General features: G+C 39.5%; 1 protein-coding gene across 18 annotated transcripts in view; it reads left to right on the top strand.

Annotated features, from left to right (window-relative positions):
- The window catches only part of PTK2 (protein tyrosine kinase 2), a 188318-nt gene that overhangs the window by 137729 nt on the left and 34326 nt on the right, over positions 1-16263 (top strand). For 5 of the 18 annotated variants that reach the window (XM_027892225.1, XM_027892206.1, XM_027892209.1 and 2 more), the window contains 6 exons: positions 5895-5978; positions 7145-7162; positions 10579-10635; positions 12082-12102; positions 13217-13314; positions 15813-15897. In XM_027892225.1, the coding sequence (XP_027748026.1) occupies positions 5895-5978; positions 7145-7162; positions 10579-10635; positions 12082-12102; positions 13217-13314; positions 15813-15897 (363 nt within the window). The remainder of the gene's footprint in view (positions 1-5894; positions 5979-7144; positions 7163-10578; positions 10636-12081; positions 12103-13216; positions 13315-15812; positions 15898-16263) is intronic. The other 13 variants (XM_027892211.1, XM_027892213.1, XM_027892212.1 and 10 more) reach the window with 5 other exon arrangements.

Below are 16263 nucleotides of genomic sequence, written 5' to 3'. Positions count from 1 at the left end.
CTCCTGATGCTAAAGCGAAATAGCAAAAATCTGAGACAGATTCAACAGGAAAATTAAGGAGTCAGGTATATTGGTAGTATTGACGTTCTTAGTTCAAAAGGGAAGTTTCACAGTGAGTTCCCCACCACAATTTAGGGGAGCCAGCAATATCCAAACCCATGATTTAGTGGTCTAAAAGTTCAAGTATTTATTCTAGGTTTAAAAAGGAACCTGTTAATCAAAGACCCCTTGTCTTTTTGAAATATTTATTAACATACCTTGCAATATTTCTAGTCTAGTGAAATGAAAACTTGGTCTTTCCAAGTGCTTCAATATTCCAAAGCATACAAAGATAGAGAAGTCTTAAATCCTTTTTTTTTTTTTTTCTTTAAATAAAGGCCCTTTCAAACGACTGAAGGGTTGAAGTTGGTTTCAGGAATCCAGAGCAGTAGATTGCTGGACTTGGGAGTCTTGTGTCTCACTGAACCAGATTTCACCACACACCTCTTACTGCTGCATGCTTCTGTTTCTTCTGGTGTTATTTGTTGGCCTGACTTATTAAATTCCATGTTCCTTGCAGTGTTTCTCTGTGTGTGAGTCAGAGGCCTGCAAGATTTCCCCTCTTCTTAAAGCACAATAATAATTTTTATCCCTCAGCACATTTGTGTGTCTGCAGGATTATTAGTAACTACAAATAAGCCAAATTAAATGAGTTGTATTTTAGATTTCTTTGGGAGTCATCTCATGCTTTGGCTGAATTTGCTGTGATTCACCAGAAGCAGTGACCTATTAGATGGGTAATTGCAGCTTTTACCTCCTTCTCCCTTTACATCTGTCTTTAAATTAAAAAAGAGTTCTTTGTACGTAGCCAAGAGTGTGCACTCAGGAAATGGTAAACCTGAACTATTTGCTCTGTGCAAACAGTGGATCAAATGTGTAAGAAGCAGCACACCAGTTGACTATAATTTTATTGACTTTATTTCCGCTGTTTTGCTTGGAGGCACCTTATTAAAACTCTGTACTCTGGGCTAAAGGAACTTATTTTGGCCAGCACTTTGTTTTGAAGTAGCAAACATTAGCCTTAAGAAGGTGATGCTTATATTTCCTGATACACTTATTTCCAAAAATAATAATTTACCTGGGAAGTTACACGTTATAAAAGGTTCTTCATAAAATGAAATCATTTAAAGCAGTACTTGCTGGCTCCCTTTTTATGTAAATTCTGACACAAGGTTCTTTGGTTTCTTCTGCCCCTTCCTTGCTAATGTAAATATGACTAGGAAGAACAAATATGTGGCTAATCCGTGGCTGATCACTGGGCCTGCTCTGCCCCAGAGAATTCCCAAGGTTTTTTTAATCATAGCTCAAATGATGCTTTCCATGCAGTGCCACAGAATATGACATTGTCTCAGTGAGTGTTGAACAAGCAGAGCATTGAACAAGTCTTGGCAGGTTCCTGGCAGTGCTGGGTGTAGTGTTGGACATGATGATCTGAGGGGTCTTTTCCAGCTTTTAAAGGATCCTGGGATTCCAAGCAGTCACTCCTGGCATTTGGATGTTCAGGTGCTGCTGGGTCAGATGTTTGTAGGGATGGAGCTGTAGGTGGGGAGGTGACAGTGAGGGAGAAGATGAGCTGTCCTGCAGCAGACAACACAAAGGATGTGTCTGAAGGGGGTTTTAGGATGTCCCACAGGGTCTGTGTTGGTTCAAAGCAGGTGCTGGTTTTTAGTGTGTGCTTATTTTGTGAAGGAAATTAAAAGGTCTTTGAAAATACAGTCCATGTTTCAGATGTTAAAACAAACTGTTCGAGTCAGCTGAGAAACAAACCCCAGGACAGAAGACTTTAAAAGGGGGAAATAGGTGTCTTAAGGAGAAATTGGTTATTCATCTTGTTCCCCAGCTCGTGCATGGTGATGTGATGGCAGAAGTTTCTAATGGTTTAGATACACCCAGTGCATACCTTGTGAAGGAGAAACTGGATCTCTTGGAGCAAGTTCTGTATATGAGCTGAAGGGTTTTAGTGTCCTGAAAGAGGGACTTCTCAGCAAGTTGTCAGGCTCTGCCTTAGAATCACATTTCTGATATTGTTACCCCTAAATCACACCGTGGTTAACTCCTGATCGTGGCAGTGAAATGGCATGAGAGTTCTGTGAGGTGCTACTTATGAGCAGATCCTTTTTGAAGTGGTTGTGAATTTAGTCACGCAATTTAGCTGAAATTTCAATTTGAGTGGGGGAAAAAAAAAATCTGTTTTGAAGGAGGTAAGCCTGATTTAAGTGAGGTTTTAGCATGCAGGAAAAATAAATTGTATGCTGTAGTTTGTGAGAGAGACTTGCAGGAGGTTACCTAGAACAAACTGAAATAGGGCAGGAGCCAAATGTCAAAAGACAACAAACGGTAGAGGAAAAAAAAAGATGAATATATCCACCTGATACCAGTGTTAGAACACTTCAGAGTGCTCTGAATGAAGGAGATGTCGGGTATGAGGGGACCTCTCTGTAGGGGTGAGTGGTGCAGGGTAATCCCCAGCAAAGCCTTGGGCAGGATGGAAAGACAAATAGAATTTGATTGAATCATTCTGCTTGCAGAGCACAGTGCAGGCTCTGTGTCGTGATTCCTGTGCTCCAAATGAAGGTCTGCCCTGTGCTCAGCAATCAAAAGAGTTTCTTGTGTAGGGCTTTTATTTCCCAGCTCCATTCGAATTAGTTGGTAGGGGGGAAAAAAAGTGTCCTTTGCTTGAGGTTGAAAAGTTGGAAATTTTGCAGTGTCCATTTTAACACGTCACTCCAGAAAGACAAAGCTGAGAAGTGTAAGTAAATTTTTAGATGAAAAATTGTATCTTGATCGCTTTTGATTGTGTCTGCCAGCTCAGCTGTGTCCTACTCTACAGCTCACTTCTGAAAAGAAAGACTAACAGTCTTGGCATAAATTGCATAGTTATAAATTCAAATTATTAAGTAATTTGAGGAATATAAAGACCTTGTTACAGCTGTAGGTTTGCCATATGGTCACAGCACTGCGAGACGTTCAAGCTTAAGGTTTACTGCAAATTAATTTTACAAACCTTGAGTGAGTTATCAGTCTCCGTGTTCATAGAGGGAACTCATCCAGCTATTCTGCTGATTAATAAGATTATATAGTTAAAAATACCCTTAATGCTAATAAATTACAGTGTTTCAGATTCTCATCACAGTTGAATAGCCTGGTGCTGTTATCTTTTTCTGTTTCAGCCTGACTGACTAAAAGGCTTCTTTTCATGCATAAAAAGACCAGAATGACTTGTGGTGACAGTGTAAAGAAATTTCCTCCATGTCAGTGTGACCAGAAGTTCCTGCATCGATTCCATCAGTCTGTGGTGTTGGTTAAGGAATTCTCTCTCTGCTCTGCTCCTCCTTTGTGTTCCACTCATTTGATTTGAGCAGACACTTCTGCTTTGCTGTAATAACTCTATAGTACGACTAAAGAAATGTTCCATGCAGGGTCATGTTTGGGGGTTTGTTGTTTATACAGAAACACATTTGATGTGATAACCCCATAGTGCTCATTTTAGTTCAAAAGCTTGAAAACCAATAGATTTATTCTTTCTATAGATTTGGAGGGTTTTTTTAGGGTTTATTTCCTGAAAATGATTCAGCAATATACAACTAAAATAGAATGGGCATTATAAATGTCAGCCTTCCAATACTGGTTGTCTCATACAATACTAATGAGGAGCTCCAGTAGTAACTGCCCTTTAGCCTGATTTTTTTATTTTTCTTTTTTTTTCCTTTTTTTCCTTTTTTTCTTTTTCCTCTTTTTTTTTTTTTTTTTTTTTTTTTTTTTTTTTTTTGGTACACAATAATTTTACTGAATGCTTAGTACTGAGAAGAGGAACTAAATAAAAAAAGAAGGCCCAGTCTACAGTGTGTAAAGGTAAAAATCCCCTTAAGTAGTATTCATTTCAAGCAGGTATTTGCTAAGCTCTTGGAAAAGTGTTGGAACATTTTTTTTTTTTTTTAAACTTAGAATCAACTTGTTGCCTAAATAATCTTTCTTTAGTAGCTGGACTTGCAGACGTGGTAAGTTTGAGGCAAAGTGTCTTCCACTTAGTCTGGCAGAACTTTAGAGAGTAAATCCTAAAGGCAAAGTTTGAAATGCAGGGGAAGAGCTGCACTGTCACATCCCAGGGCATCAGGGCGTGTACATGAGGAATTAAAAACACCCGTGCCTTTTCAGTGTGCCCTTCATCTGCAGTGGGTTAGTCGAGTTTCAGCCCCCCACGTGTCAGTGTGAGGGTGAGCAGCATTTCAGCAGTTCAGCCTTAAATTAGCTTTGTAGCCTGAGCTGGCAGGTCAGGAGTTGAAGCATCTCTTCCCTTTTAGATCACTTGAGTTGCTTCCAGCGACTCTATACCTGTTCTTCTGTGTCAGTACGGAGTGTTGGGTTCCTTCATTTTCATGTCAGCACCTTTTCAGCAGTCACTTCAAACAGCTGCAGTATTTTTTTTCTTTTCTCCCATAGTATGTCTGAAGCTTTTTATGAATGTTACCTGAGGTTTGTGTTAGAATGACAGCGCTGAGAATTGTGCCAAGTGATGTTAGGGAGAGAAGTCACTTTGGATTGCAGCAGTGTGGGATACATGGAGATACTGATACACTTAGTCAAGATTTTTTCCCTCTTTTTTTCCCCGTCTTTTAGTTTTGAGCATTCAGTCTGATGAGTGTTCTGTGATTTTTAGTGATGTCCATTTTCACAGTTGATGGTTTCTGTTTGTTCAGTCACGCAGCAGATTTTATGATGGTAGTTTTTGTTGCTTGTTGAAGTTGCTTTTATTAGCATGTAATTCTCCTTTCCTGCCCTTCCTCCACTCCTCCCACCACTGGCTGGGAGCTGTCCCAGTACACTCCTGCTGGGATACTGGGCTTGTCTTTTAACACCTGGCCCCCCCAGCCTGTAGAACTTGAGGTGGCTGGACCTCACTCTTGAGTTTTGGCTGTGAAGAGCTACCAGCAACACACATGCTGGGTTTTTGTTTGATTGGCTTTTTAAACCACCTCTCACATTTCTGAGATAGAGGAGAAAGGGAAAAAAAGGAAAGCAGAGAGGAGCAAACAGGTAACGAGAAATAAAAGGAGCAGGTATCCACAGGTGCTGAGTGTCGTCTTGCGTCCTCCTTTCTCACCTCCTGAAGTCAGTCGTGGCTTCTTTGTATTTTCTCCTACTCCAAAATCTCTCTGCTCCTGAGAAGCACTTTGCTGTAATTAAATGCAGTGGGGTGACTGGGAAGGGGGACACTGAGGACAGTGTCGTGGGGTGTTCACACCCAGAGATCCTTGGAGAGCTGGAATATCCATTGGCAAGACAGGTCTGCAGTAGGGATGAGACTCCAGTGGCAGATTTCAGATCGTACAGTGTATCAATGCTCTATTTCAGGAGATAGAAAAACCATGTTTTTCCTTGTCCTATGTACCCCTCCTATGTGAAATACACGTTTTATGTTGTTTTAAGGGTTCAGACATGTTTAACTCTGGTGACTGCCCCTTAGATTGGAATCTAGCTGTAGCACAGTCTGGTAGAACTTAGATGGGGAACTTGGAAAAGTGGGTTGGATTTCTGGGATTGACAATGTTCTTTGTGCTGTTAATGAATGGTGCATATGATTGGCAAAAGCTGGCTTTATGTTAATAGATTCTAGTCTCACTTCTAAAAATTGAAATAAGAACTGCTGTAGAAAGGAATTTGAAGGAAAATATCAAATATGCCTCGGAGTTTCAACAGCATTCTATATCCGTTTTCGTATACGCAGTTGTAATGTAAACCTTTACTTTTACGTTTCGTTCATTGTAGATGTTCTCTTTGGTCTCTTTTCTTTTATTTCCAAATAATTTGTTTCTGTTTCTTTTCTTTCTCTTTCCTTTTCTTGCCTCTTTGTAAAGGAGTCAATCACTGTCAGCATAAAGTAAAGAAAGCTAGACGCTTTCTGCCTTTCGTCTTCTGTGCCCATGAGTCGCCGCCCAAGGGTACTGCTCTGCTCTTTGTCTAGGCTGCCTTATTAACCCCAAAGCTGAATATACTAACTCAGTTACTGTTTGTAAACTACTTTAGCCTCAGGTAAACAGAGTTCCAAGAATAATTTCTTTTTTTTTTTTTTTTTTTCCTCCTGTTGAATTGGATTTCCATGCAGCGGCACCAGCTTGCTGGTCCCCGTTTTTTATGGGGGACTTGTTTTCAAGCATCACACGCTACAATGGCAAACATATCAATGATTTTATTTGTGTGGTTATGCAGCCCCTGTCTGCCATGGGTTTTTTGTGACTATATTTTGACTTCATTCTTGGACCCCTGATGCAGCATGTGTATGAATGAAACAGAACAGCAACAATAAGCATCGGCTGAGATCCCTTTGAATTAAACACTGCAAACAGCGATGCTTTTGGCTGCGTGCTGGTTCAGCACTTGGGCTGGACCAGTTTGGCTTTGTTAGGGGTAAGGAGAACTTCCTTTTGTTTATAAATACTGTGCAAAGTGCCTTAGCTTGTGCTGTGGGTGGTGGTGTGCAGTAGGGTTGCTGCAGCACACGCGGAATCCGGTGCTCCTTTGAGCCTCTCCCCTGTAGAGCCGCTCCCTTTGCCACTCGTTTAAATCCCAGCTTTGTACAACTGCAACTGTGATACTGCTCTGTGTGATTGATACTTAGATGGTTCCATTTCTTACTCATGTCTTGGTGACAGCACAGGAGTGACAGGAGCGCACTTCCTCTGCCAACTCTGCTTACCCAAAGTCCTCAGTGTCTGTGCAGAGTCAAGTTGAACCAGCTCCTCTGGCTCTAGATTTGTTTGGAAGTACTGAATAAATCCAGAAATGGACTTTTCTTAACAGTGCATTAAAATAACTAGTTCCACTCCCAAATTTAATTCCTGTGTACATTTGTGTTTGAAAGTCATGAACTCTGTTTCATCATACGAGCTTCTTAGAGCGTATCTTTGTCCCTTGGGTTTTAGGTGAGAAGTCTTAAATTCTGCTACTTTTCTGGTTTCTCTTGAGTCAGGTATATAAGATAACTGCAGTCTGAATACTTTTGGATTACTCATGAATTTAATAGTGTATTTTCCCCTCCCCCTTCTCTGTCCCCTCTCTCTCTCCCCCTCTGTTTTTCTCTCTCCTTGCATGCCACCTGGATCTGCAGATGAAATTAGTGGGGACGGTAATACGTTTTCTAGTCTGTGTGTTACTAACGTGCAATATGCAACTCTTATATCCATATACCACCGAATGCACATTCCAGTTTTATGCAGGTTTTTTGTTTTAGTGTTCAAAAGCACTCTGCTTTGGATGTTAGCTGATAAATATTGTACTTTACAGGCTGTGCCAACTAACGCTTTCTGCTAAGCTGGAGTTGAAAGAGGACGAACTGTTTCAAACACCCGGGGATGGGGGACTGTGCATGTGTTTGCAATCAGGCTCGTGGCATGGTGCAAAGAAGGTTTAGAGGTTTGCAGGAGTGTCCAGTTTGATTGAAATGGTTCTGTCACAATCAGTGTGGTCAGTGAGTGAGATCAGTGGGTGTAACACCTGAGAAATGAGGCTACGGGGTAAAGCTTTGGAGGCCTCAAAGTGCTCCTGGCATAAAAAGAAGCTGTACACGACAGATGAATGCAGATTGGATACATGAGTATTAATCAAACTTCAGCCACTCAAACTGCTGGTTTTAAAGACAGATTTTAATATTTTGGGGTTTCTTTACAAAACTTTGAAACTTATTACAAAATATTTAACTTCTGCAGGCTTCACAAGTCTTTTTTTCCTCTGAAAACAAGCTGGGTTTTGGTTTTTTTCAAAGAGATTTTTTTTTTTGGCTGTTTTTCTAAAGGATTCCATCTGATGATGGGGGAAAAAACCAAACTGCTGGTACTGATAGTGTATGTATCTTTATTCTTCGGAGTAGGAGGTACTAAAAGGGCATAAAAGCAGCATGCAAAGGAAGGTGAAAAGAGGAAATAGAAATCACTTCTTGTGACCATCGTTCCAGTAAAATGTAAAGGGAGTGTATAATTTTTCATCTCCTTGCTATCCTTCAGATATAAACTAAAGATACCACTCCAATTTTCTGTCTTTTCTTAAAATTTAAAGGGACTTTTGTTTTCTGTCACAAATTATATTTCAGATACTGACCCTGGGTAGCTTTTTATTGGAGCTTGTCATCTTCTATCTTGGAGACTGCGGGCAAAGACTGCCCAGAGAGGCAGAGGCCGGATCAGACCATGACACTTGCCTGGCTCAGTGTTGCTTTGTAGGTTCTGGAATATCCCTCAGCAAACACAGCTCTGGTCTGAGCAGACTCAGTAACAGCCTCCCAGTCTGGGATTAATTGTGGGGTCGAGCCCCTGTGTGAGGGAGGTCAGTTATCCTTATTGCAAAACACTCTGAGCACATCAGTGTTAATGCCTTGATTGAATTGTCCTCTGATTCCCAGAAACAATGACAGATAGCTTTATATATATATATATATATATAGGAATTATTTTCTGAATTCTTATGATATATTCCTCTCCAGAGCGTTAAATGTGTAACAAGAAGTATTTGTGTAGTTAATTGCATACATTTAATTTATTTGGGTTGACTGTGAAGACTCCTTTAGTTTCATGATGCTTTTGGGCAATGGATCAAAACCCTGTAAATGTCTCTGTGCTGTTCTGAGATTGCTTTTAGTATAAATTAACTCATTAATTTAAAGTAGAGTGATGAACAAACCATGTCATTGATCACATTTTGTAAGCGCTGTTCCGTAACCTACTGTGACAAGTAGGTTATGGGGTTTTTTAAAAGGCATCACTTCTTGTTTCCAGACTTTAAAATTTTTTCTCAAATAGGTTTAGAATGTCTTTCATCCTGTCCATTTTTTACATGGATGAATAAATTTCTGGTTTCCACTGTAAAAGTTACAAACACCCTACCACGATGTTAGAAGGAAGCAAAGTGATTTATCCCCATCACATTGGTGTCACACAACTGATCCCTTTCAAACACATGCTCATTTTCTAGATCATACTGAGGCTTATTTTTTACAAAAACCTTAGTTTATAATGTAAGGGAGGAAAAAATACCAATAAAGAGATAAGTGCCTCTGGACTGTGCTGCCTGTTCAGAATTGTGCACCGTCTTCATAATTAATTGAATTTTCATTAGGTGGCTCTGTTTCACAGTGTCCTGAACAGAAATTGCCTAGCAAAAATTCCAATTACTTAGGATTTCCTGATTCTGTTTTTACAAGGCCTGGTATATATTCCTAGAGGAGTTCAGAAGAAAAATAGCTTTAATTCTATTTAGGTAGTAAGAAGCTGGGATCATAAAACTGCATTTACTCCCTGAAGTGTGTTGAACTCCAAGGTTTACAGGCAACCTGCAGTTTCCTAATTGCTGAATATTGGGTTTGTCTAAAAACCAAGCCTCTGGTTTAGCTGTGTGTGTAAAATATTGATGAGCCTTGCTCTGGTTTCAGGGTTGGCTTACACTGCCTAAAGGGATCATCCCATCCTTCTTCCCACTCCCACTGTGGCCTTGTCCCGTTCACCAGCCACAAACCATCGCTCTGGAAATCAGACCAGGGAGCTCTAGGGATATCCATATGCTCCAGGGCAGATGGGGGAAAAAGGGGAGTAAATCATGGCTTTCAGGGGCTTTCCAGTGTGTGATCAACCGCAAAAAACTGCACACACTGGGTTTGAAATGATTCAGTTCTCTATGACTTTTGAGTTGGTGAGTGGATTTGAACAGCCTTGAGGTAAAAAATTATCCTGCTGTTGTGGACTGGCTTTATAACCCCTGGAGGAATTTATCTGACCTTCAGGAGATGATCTGCACACACTGGAAGTTCTTTCAGAGCAAGAGAAGGACCTTCTGATATGACTTGACACCATTTAAACCATTTTGAGAACAGATGTTGTAAAAGTTGTAAGTTTTAAACAGAGGAAGAAATACACTGCCATTTTTCGGAAAAAAAATTTGGGAAGTTGTTTTCAAACCCTGTCCTCAGCAAAACTAGGGGTGAATTTCCACTAATTAAGAAAAATTGAGTTTAATGCAAGAAAAATGGGTGTAAGGTGAGAGTGTGGCTTAAAAGGTCCTTGTGCTCTAGAAGACTCTGTGGTAAATAGCTCACCTGGCCACACTGACAGAAGGTGGATGCTACCCTGGAACATCATTAGTGTCTTCTCCCCGTTTGACATAAAAAACTAGCAAAAATGTTTTTCATACTTTATTGAAGGTTTTTAATTGAAGCAGTTTAATCCATTAATAATGTTTTCTCGCTGCAACGGAATTCGCTGTTAAAAAGATTTCAAGCCAGCAATTTAGATGGGTTTTTAATGGCAGAACTGGAATTTTTCGAATACAGATGAATCTTCCTTGTCTGAATGCATCTATGTGACGTAATTGGCACTGGGGTCATTCTCATACCATGATTTATGCATGAGCAAGTTTTTATCCATGCTTTTGTAAACGTGTCCCAGCAATGCTGAACTTGGGGGTTGTGACATTTGAGCCTTGATAAATTGGAGATGCTGTTGTGGAGAATTGTTTTCATCTGCTTTTCCCGAAACTCTTCAATTCCTCCCTTTGCAGAGACTGATGACTATGCAGAGATTATAGATGAGGAAGACACTTATACCATGCCATCAAGTAAGTGCAGTGGTTAATTTGGGAACTTTTCTATCCAAAAAAATATTTCAGCCTTAAATAATATGTGTGCAGAGAAAATGTTCTTTATGATCATGGGAAAACTCATAGAGCCAGTGATTTTCAAGTCTGTGTTTTGAATCAAATAAAACCAAATTCTGTTTTCCTGCTGTCGGTGACTTCACAGCGAAATTCTCTTGATGTCTCAAAATGTAGTTTTATTTGATTGTGATGCTGAGCTTAAAGATTGGATGAGGTCTCTGTGATAAGAGCAGACAGTTTGGAAAGCTTTGTGCATTGCTGTCTAACTGTATCTCACCTTGCTCTGGGACAGACGTGCTGCTCTCCAGTTCCAGGAGAGAGGAAAACTCAACTGAGCCACATGGCAATGTTGTTAAAGATGAAAGACTTCAGGGACAAAAATAAAAATCCAGACTTCTGCTGAGTCTTCATCTTTGAAGTAAAAACAGTGATGCTGTAGCCACCACAAGGATTTTTGTCTTAATGGCCTGTTTGAATTATAATATAATCTGAAATCGAGGCTCTTTCATTCAGCAGCAAAGTCCAATATTCCGATTTTAGAAGCTGTGCCTGCGAAATTCCAGTTGCATTTTGGCAACCAGGGATTTCTCCAGAAGCAGCAGACAACCTGTTGATACACAATCCTGCAAAAACGTGACTTTTGGTTAATGCAGGAGGGGAGGGTGGTGCTAATAAACTGGTGCCATGATCTGCTGAGCAGCTGTCGATGTATGTGAAGTTTTCCGAGTTTCCCACTCCCCCCATGTGGCGGGGGGTGTCTCATGATCACTTCGGTGTTGACAACATCGTTTCCACTGCTGCGGGAAATATTTGAAAAGCAAGAATATATGTTTGGCAAAACATATATTTTTGAGTGTCAGTATTTGAAAAGCAAGAATATATGTTTTCCAGAAATAAACAGTGTGTTTGGAATGTCTTGCAGTAGTAAATCACTGCATGATTCTTTCAACATAATTGCAGGATCGAAACATGCTGTGATAAATTATATCCTTTAGTTTTTATTAACAGATTAACTTTGTGTCGTTTTTATTTTTTTTTTTTTCCACCTCTAATCTTTTTATTTAAATTCTCATGGAAGTAATTACTTGTGGGCCCAGCCCTGGATGGTGCTGAACACTTGAGGATGACTTCAATCCAAAACCCATGAGGTGGGGGCTGTGGAGGGAAATTCATTAAGTGCTTTTTGCTGGATTGAAAGGGACTCAAATGTTCAGCTCCCAAAGGACTGAGCCAGTAAAGATGACGAGAACACACCTGTGACTTCTGCTAATGTAAACTTAAAATTGCATCAGTATATTTCTTCATATTTAAGAAAAAAAAAATGTTAAAAAAATGTTTGTCCTTGTCTTGATTTTTAAGAAGCTCTATCTAAGTAAGCATTTGATTTTTCTCTTAATTGCACTGCAGAAAGCTATGGAATAGATGAAGGTAACAGGAGACCCTTTACCCATCCCTGTATGCTTGCAGTTTGGAATGATGTGGAATTTTTAAGTTTACTATTCATTTTCATTTAATAAGCATTATTTATTTATAGTTAAACCAGTTAGCTTTGGGATTTTAAAGAGGAAAATGCAGTACTTAAAAAAAAAAAAGAGATGAAAAAGGCATTTATCACCTCGTTATCCAGCTCTAGATGACATAATTTCTGTAGTGTGAACGACGTTCAAGTCAAGGTTATGAAGGTCTAAGCTGGTTGGTTATATTTTTTTCTCTGAATAACACAAGTAAAGGTGAAAACATATACTGTACGTGCTTTTCTGCTATTCCTGAACTATTTTTCCATGTCTGCCACAAAGTAAATTGCAAATGAAGTCATTCAATTGCAATTGATTAAATGTTTTGCTGAAGTACTGAGCCATTTGTATCAGCAATATTCTCAGCCTGTTAAACCATAACATGAACAAAATTGCACAAGCCCACCAAACATCTCAATTTTGCTTCAGTTACACACTGACAGAGGTGCAGTGCACTCAAAATTTTGCTCTTCCATTTTATCCTTATTTGCCATGCTCTTGTTTCTTGGTGTTTTGTTTTTTTTTTCTTTTTCCTTGCAGTTACCTCTTTAAAAATTCTCTGGGCTCTTTTGATGGTTCCAAAAACCTAAAATACCACATAGTGGAGTTCTCTTAACCATCCAGAGGGATAAGGCTGTGTTTAAAATCAAGGCTGTATTTAACACTGGTGTGGCCCTAAGCTATTTGCAGGCTTTGCCTTCCACCAGCTGTAATTAAGAAGGCGTCATTTATTTCTGTTGCACTCGAATCAGTGCACAGGAGCTGATATAGCAGTTTAGATTTCACAATTCCTCTCCCACTGCTTTGGTTTAAACATTTGTTTGAGGTTTAAGAGGTCTCCACTGTGTGTGTGTGTGTGTGTGTGTGTGTGCAGCATCTGCGTAGGTTGGTGTGCTGCAAACGTTAATCTTAGTTCTTCATACGTGAGGCATTGAGTGACTTAACTTTTTGAGTTCTGTGTCTTCTGGGTTATTTCTCTGCCCTCGGTCAGCAAACTTTAACGTCTCAAGTGCGTTGTGTTCTTGTAGCCAGAGATTATGAAATTCAGAGGGAGAGGATTGAGCTGGGGCGCTGCATTGGGGAAGGACAGTTTGGAGATGTGCACCAAGGAGTTTACATGAGCCCGGTAAGCCTCCTTCTGAAATAACAAACAAACAAACAGTAGAGCTTTTCTGTTAAAAATAAAAATAAAAATAAACGTATTCCTTAGAGACCTTGGTTTGAGTCTTCCAGAACCAATAAATATTTGCTCCTCTGACCGTCTCAGTGGATCTCTCGCAGAGAAGTTTATTAAAGTTACTGCTTTTTCCTGAGAGATGCAAAATGCTTGGGCATTGATCCATCTAAACACCAACACACAAGAATCACCTCAGTGAAACCAGGGAGGTTGGCAGCACTTGTGTAATTTAGGCTGGTGTTCATGTGTTGTTCTAGGCTGCAGCCACAAAGATTTAAGATTGCTATTTAAATACATCAAAATGAAGTTTTGTGGGGAAAAAAGGCAAGACAAGGCTGCAAAAAATGAGTGAATTTCAACCAGTTTCAAACTTATAATAAAGTAACTCTCCAAGTGTAAAATGAAGATTTGTTTCATGTCAGAAAAAAACATTGGAATTTTTGATAGACGATACAAAAATGGACAGTCATCTACTTCTGACATCAGAAGCACCATTTCCAAAGAACAGCTGGTTGGTCAGGGTCCAGGGCTCAGTGGGTTAATGTTTAAGTAAATAAATGAGGATAAATTTTATCTATTTCAGGAAAGTTTTAAGTCTGTTCTGGTACCTTTATTTAGAAAGCAAGCCTGATACACTTTGCATTTAGGGAGATTCTTATTTTTAATTTAATTCTGTCCGGGTTAACAGGAGTACAGAGGAGTGATGTTTCACTGCACTTGGGGCATGGTGGATAAATCTACAGCTCTGTAAAACCAATTAAAGACCCTTTTCTATTGTTCTGAAAATGCTGGCTTGTCTCCAGTCTTTTTCTGAATTGGAAAACAGGTTTTACTCAGGCATCCTGTGTCTAGTATGATATTTTTAAACAGCAACCCACTGATTACTTTTATTAATAAAATTTTACTGCATTGGAATACGTGAAGGGAAAACAGAAAGTTGATGTCATTAAATTTTAATATTCTAGTCACAGAGTGTAACTTACACTCTGGGAAGAAATCTTACAGTAGACAAAAGATGAGTTCCAACAACATGATAGTGTTTCCGTGTAGATGTTCAGCTTGTGTGCAAAAATACAGGGGAGATTTCTCGCCCCTTGTTCTGCTAGCTCAGATTTGAATCTCAAAAATCCCTGTTCGCTGCACTTGCAAAGTTCTTGTTCCGGTGACTGTGCAGCGTCCACCTCTTCTGGAATGCTGCTTTCTCCCAGGTGTTCCTGAAGTATCCCAGCCAGCCTGTGTTTGTAGGATGCTGAATGGAAAATGGGTGTGTGCATACAGGATCGTGTCAGCAGTGCCAGCAAGGCTGACTTTAATCCTTCTGATGCTCCTCTTAGTTATGAGATGTTTCAAAAACTTGATGTGTAACACCAGGAGAGGGATGGGTCTGGCAGGCATCCAGAGGTCTCACCCAGGGCTGATTGTTCAATCCTGCTTTCAGAAGGGAATAAAATCATGATTTACCACCAGTTTTTCAGTCAGTTTATGGGCATTTTATGTATGAGAAGAGGATTTAATCAATATTTTCCCGCTAAGTCAACTATGTTGATCTGTGTTGTGAGCAACTTAGAAAATAAGCATTCAAGCCTGCAGAATATACATACTACTCTAATTCTGGTAATGTTTGTACAAATAGATTTAAAATAGAGCAGTCGTGAGCAGACATAGAACATAACTGTGAATCCTCACCTCTCAGTGGCCTTAAAAACTGGGTTTTCAGGACATGCATCAACCCTGTAGTCTTTCAGGGAAAGGTTCATTTGCCCATTAAAAGATGGACAATGTAATGTAATGTAATGTGGAAGCTTAGTTTTAAAACACTTCAGCCTTTTTCAATCCACTAAGAACTTCTCATTTTTCAGTATTCAGAAGATGAGCAATTAGATGGGAAAATCTGCCTGGTTTTGAAAACACATCATTCTGTTTAACTTGGTTTTAAAGCCTTGATCTGACTTCTTGTGAAGCTAATACGTAAAAATCTTTGGTTTACTTTCCTTTGTAGATGGGTTCACAATTGCAGCAAGTCTTTCCTCTACTTGGCTTTCCAGGTTGCTTGCTTCCATAAGCCAAGTGATATTTTTAGGATATATCTCCTCGTTTCCCTGTATTTTTGCTAAATATTATCAAGAGTTTACCATCCTCAATAACACAAAAAGTTTACAGTGCTCTTCAGTTGAACTCGACACCTTTTGTCATAATTTTTGCACAGTATTAACATGGTTTAAAACAGATTAAATATTTCCAAGACACGTTAGATGTAAACGTTGTACCTGAGGTGTCTTGACTGTAATGACAGTGAAGCTTTCACAGTGTGATTTCTTAACTAAAGGTATTTTATTTAGTAGTAATTTTATTTAATAGTAATTTTGTCCAAAGCAGTTCTTGCTGGAATTTTAAAGGACAGGTTTTGGTGGGCTGTCTCTGAGTGATTTCTCAATCTTGTCTTTCAGGAAAATCCAGCCATGGCCGTTGCAATCAAAACGTGTAAAAACTGCACGTCTGACAGCGTTAGAGAAAAGTTCTTACAAGAAGCCTGTGAGTATTAAATAACTTTTTGGAGGATCACTTCTGTAATTTCTCCCTGCAGAGACTATGACCACCTGTGCCAGAAACTTCTTACACTAATGTAAATATTTTATTAATATATAGCCTGATATTTTCCTCTCCAGCGATACGTGACAGGAGAGCACTTTACATCCTTGCATTGCCCATTTGTGGGATTGTCTGGGGGTTCCTTTTCCAAACTAAATGGTGATGTCTGACTCCTGTAAGGCTTTAGAAGCATTTTTGGCATATTAGGGATCATCTGATCCTCTGTTTCCTTCTTAATGTTTTTTTTTATCGGTGTAATACTTTAGAAGGTCAGGTCGTTGTTTTCGCTAGAAATGTCATGTCAAAGAG

Source organism: Empidonax traillii, unplaced genomic scaffold (assembly GCF_003031625.1).
Source record: "Empidonax traillii isolate 1590-97213 ecotype Southwest subspecies unplaced genomic scaffold, ASM303162v1 scaffold342:size1861417, whole genome shotgun sequence".
Classification (NCBI taxonomy): domain Eukaryota; kingdom Metazoa; phylum Chordata; class Aves; order Passeriformes; family Tyrannidae; genus Empidonax; species Empidonax traillii.
This window is presented reverse-complemented; position numbering and strand designations above follow the sequence as displayed.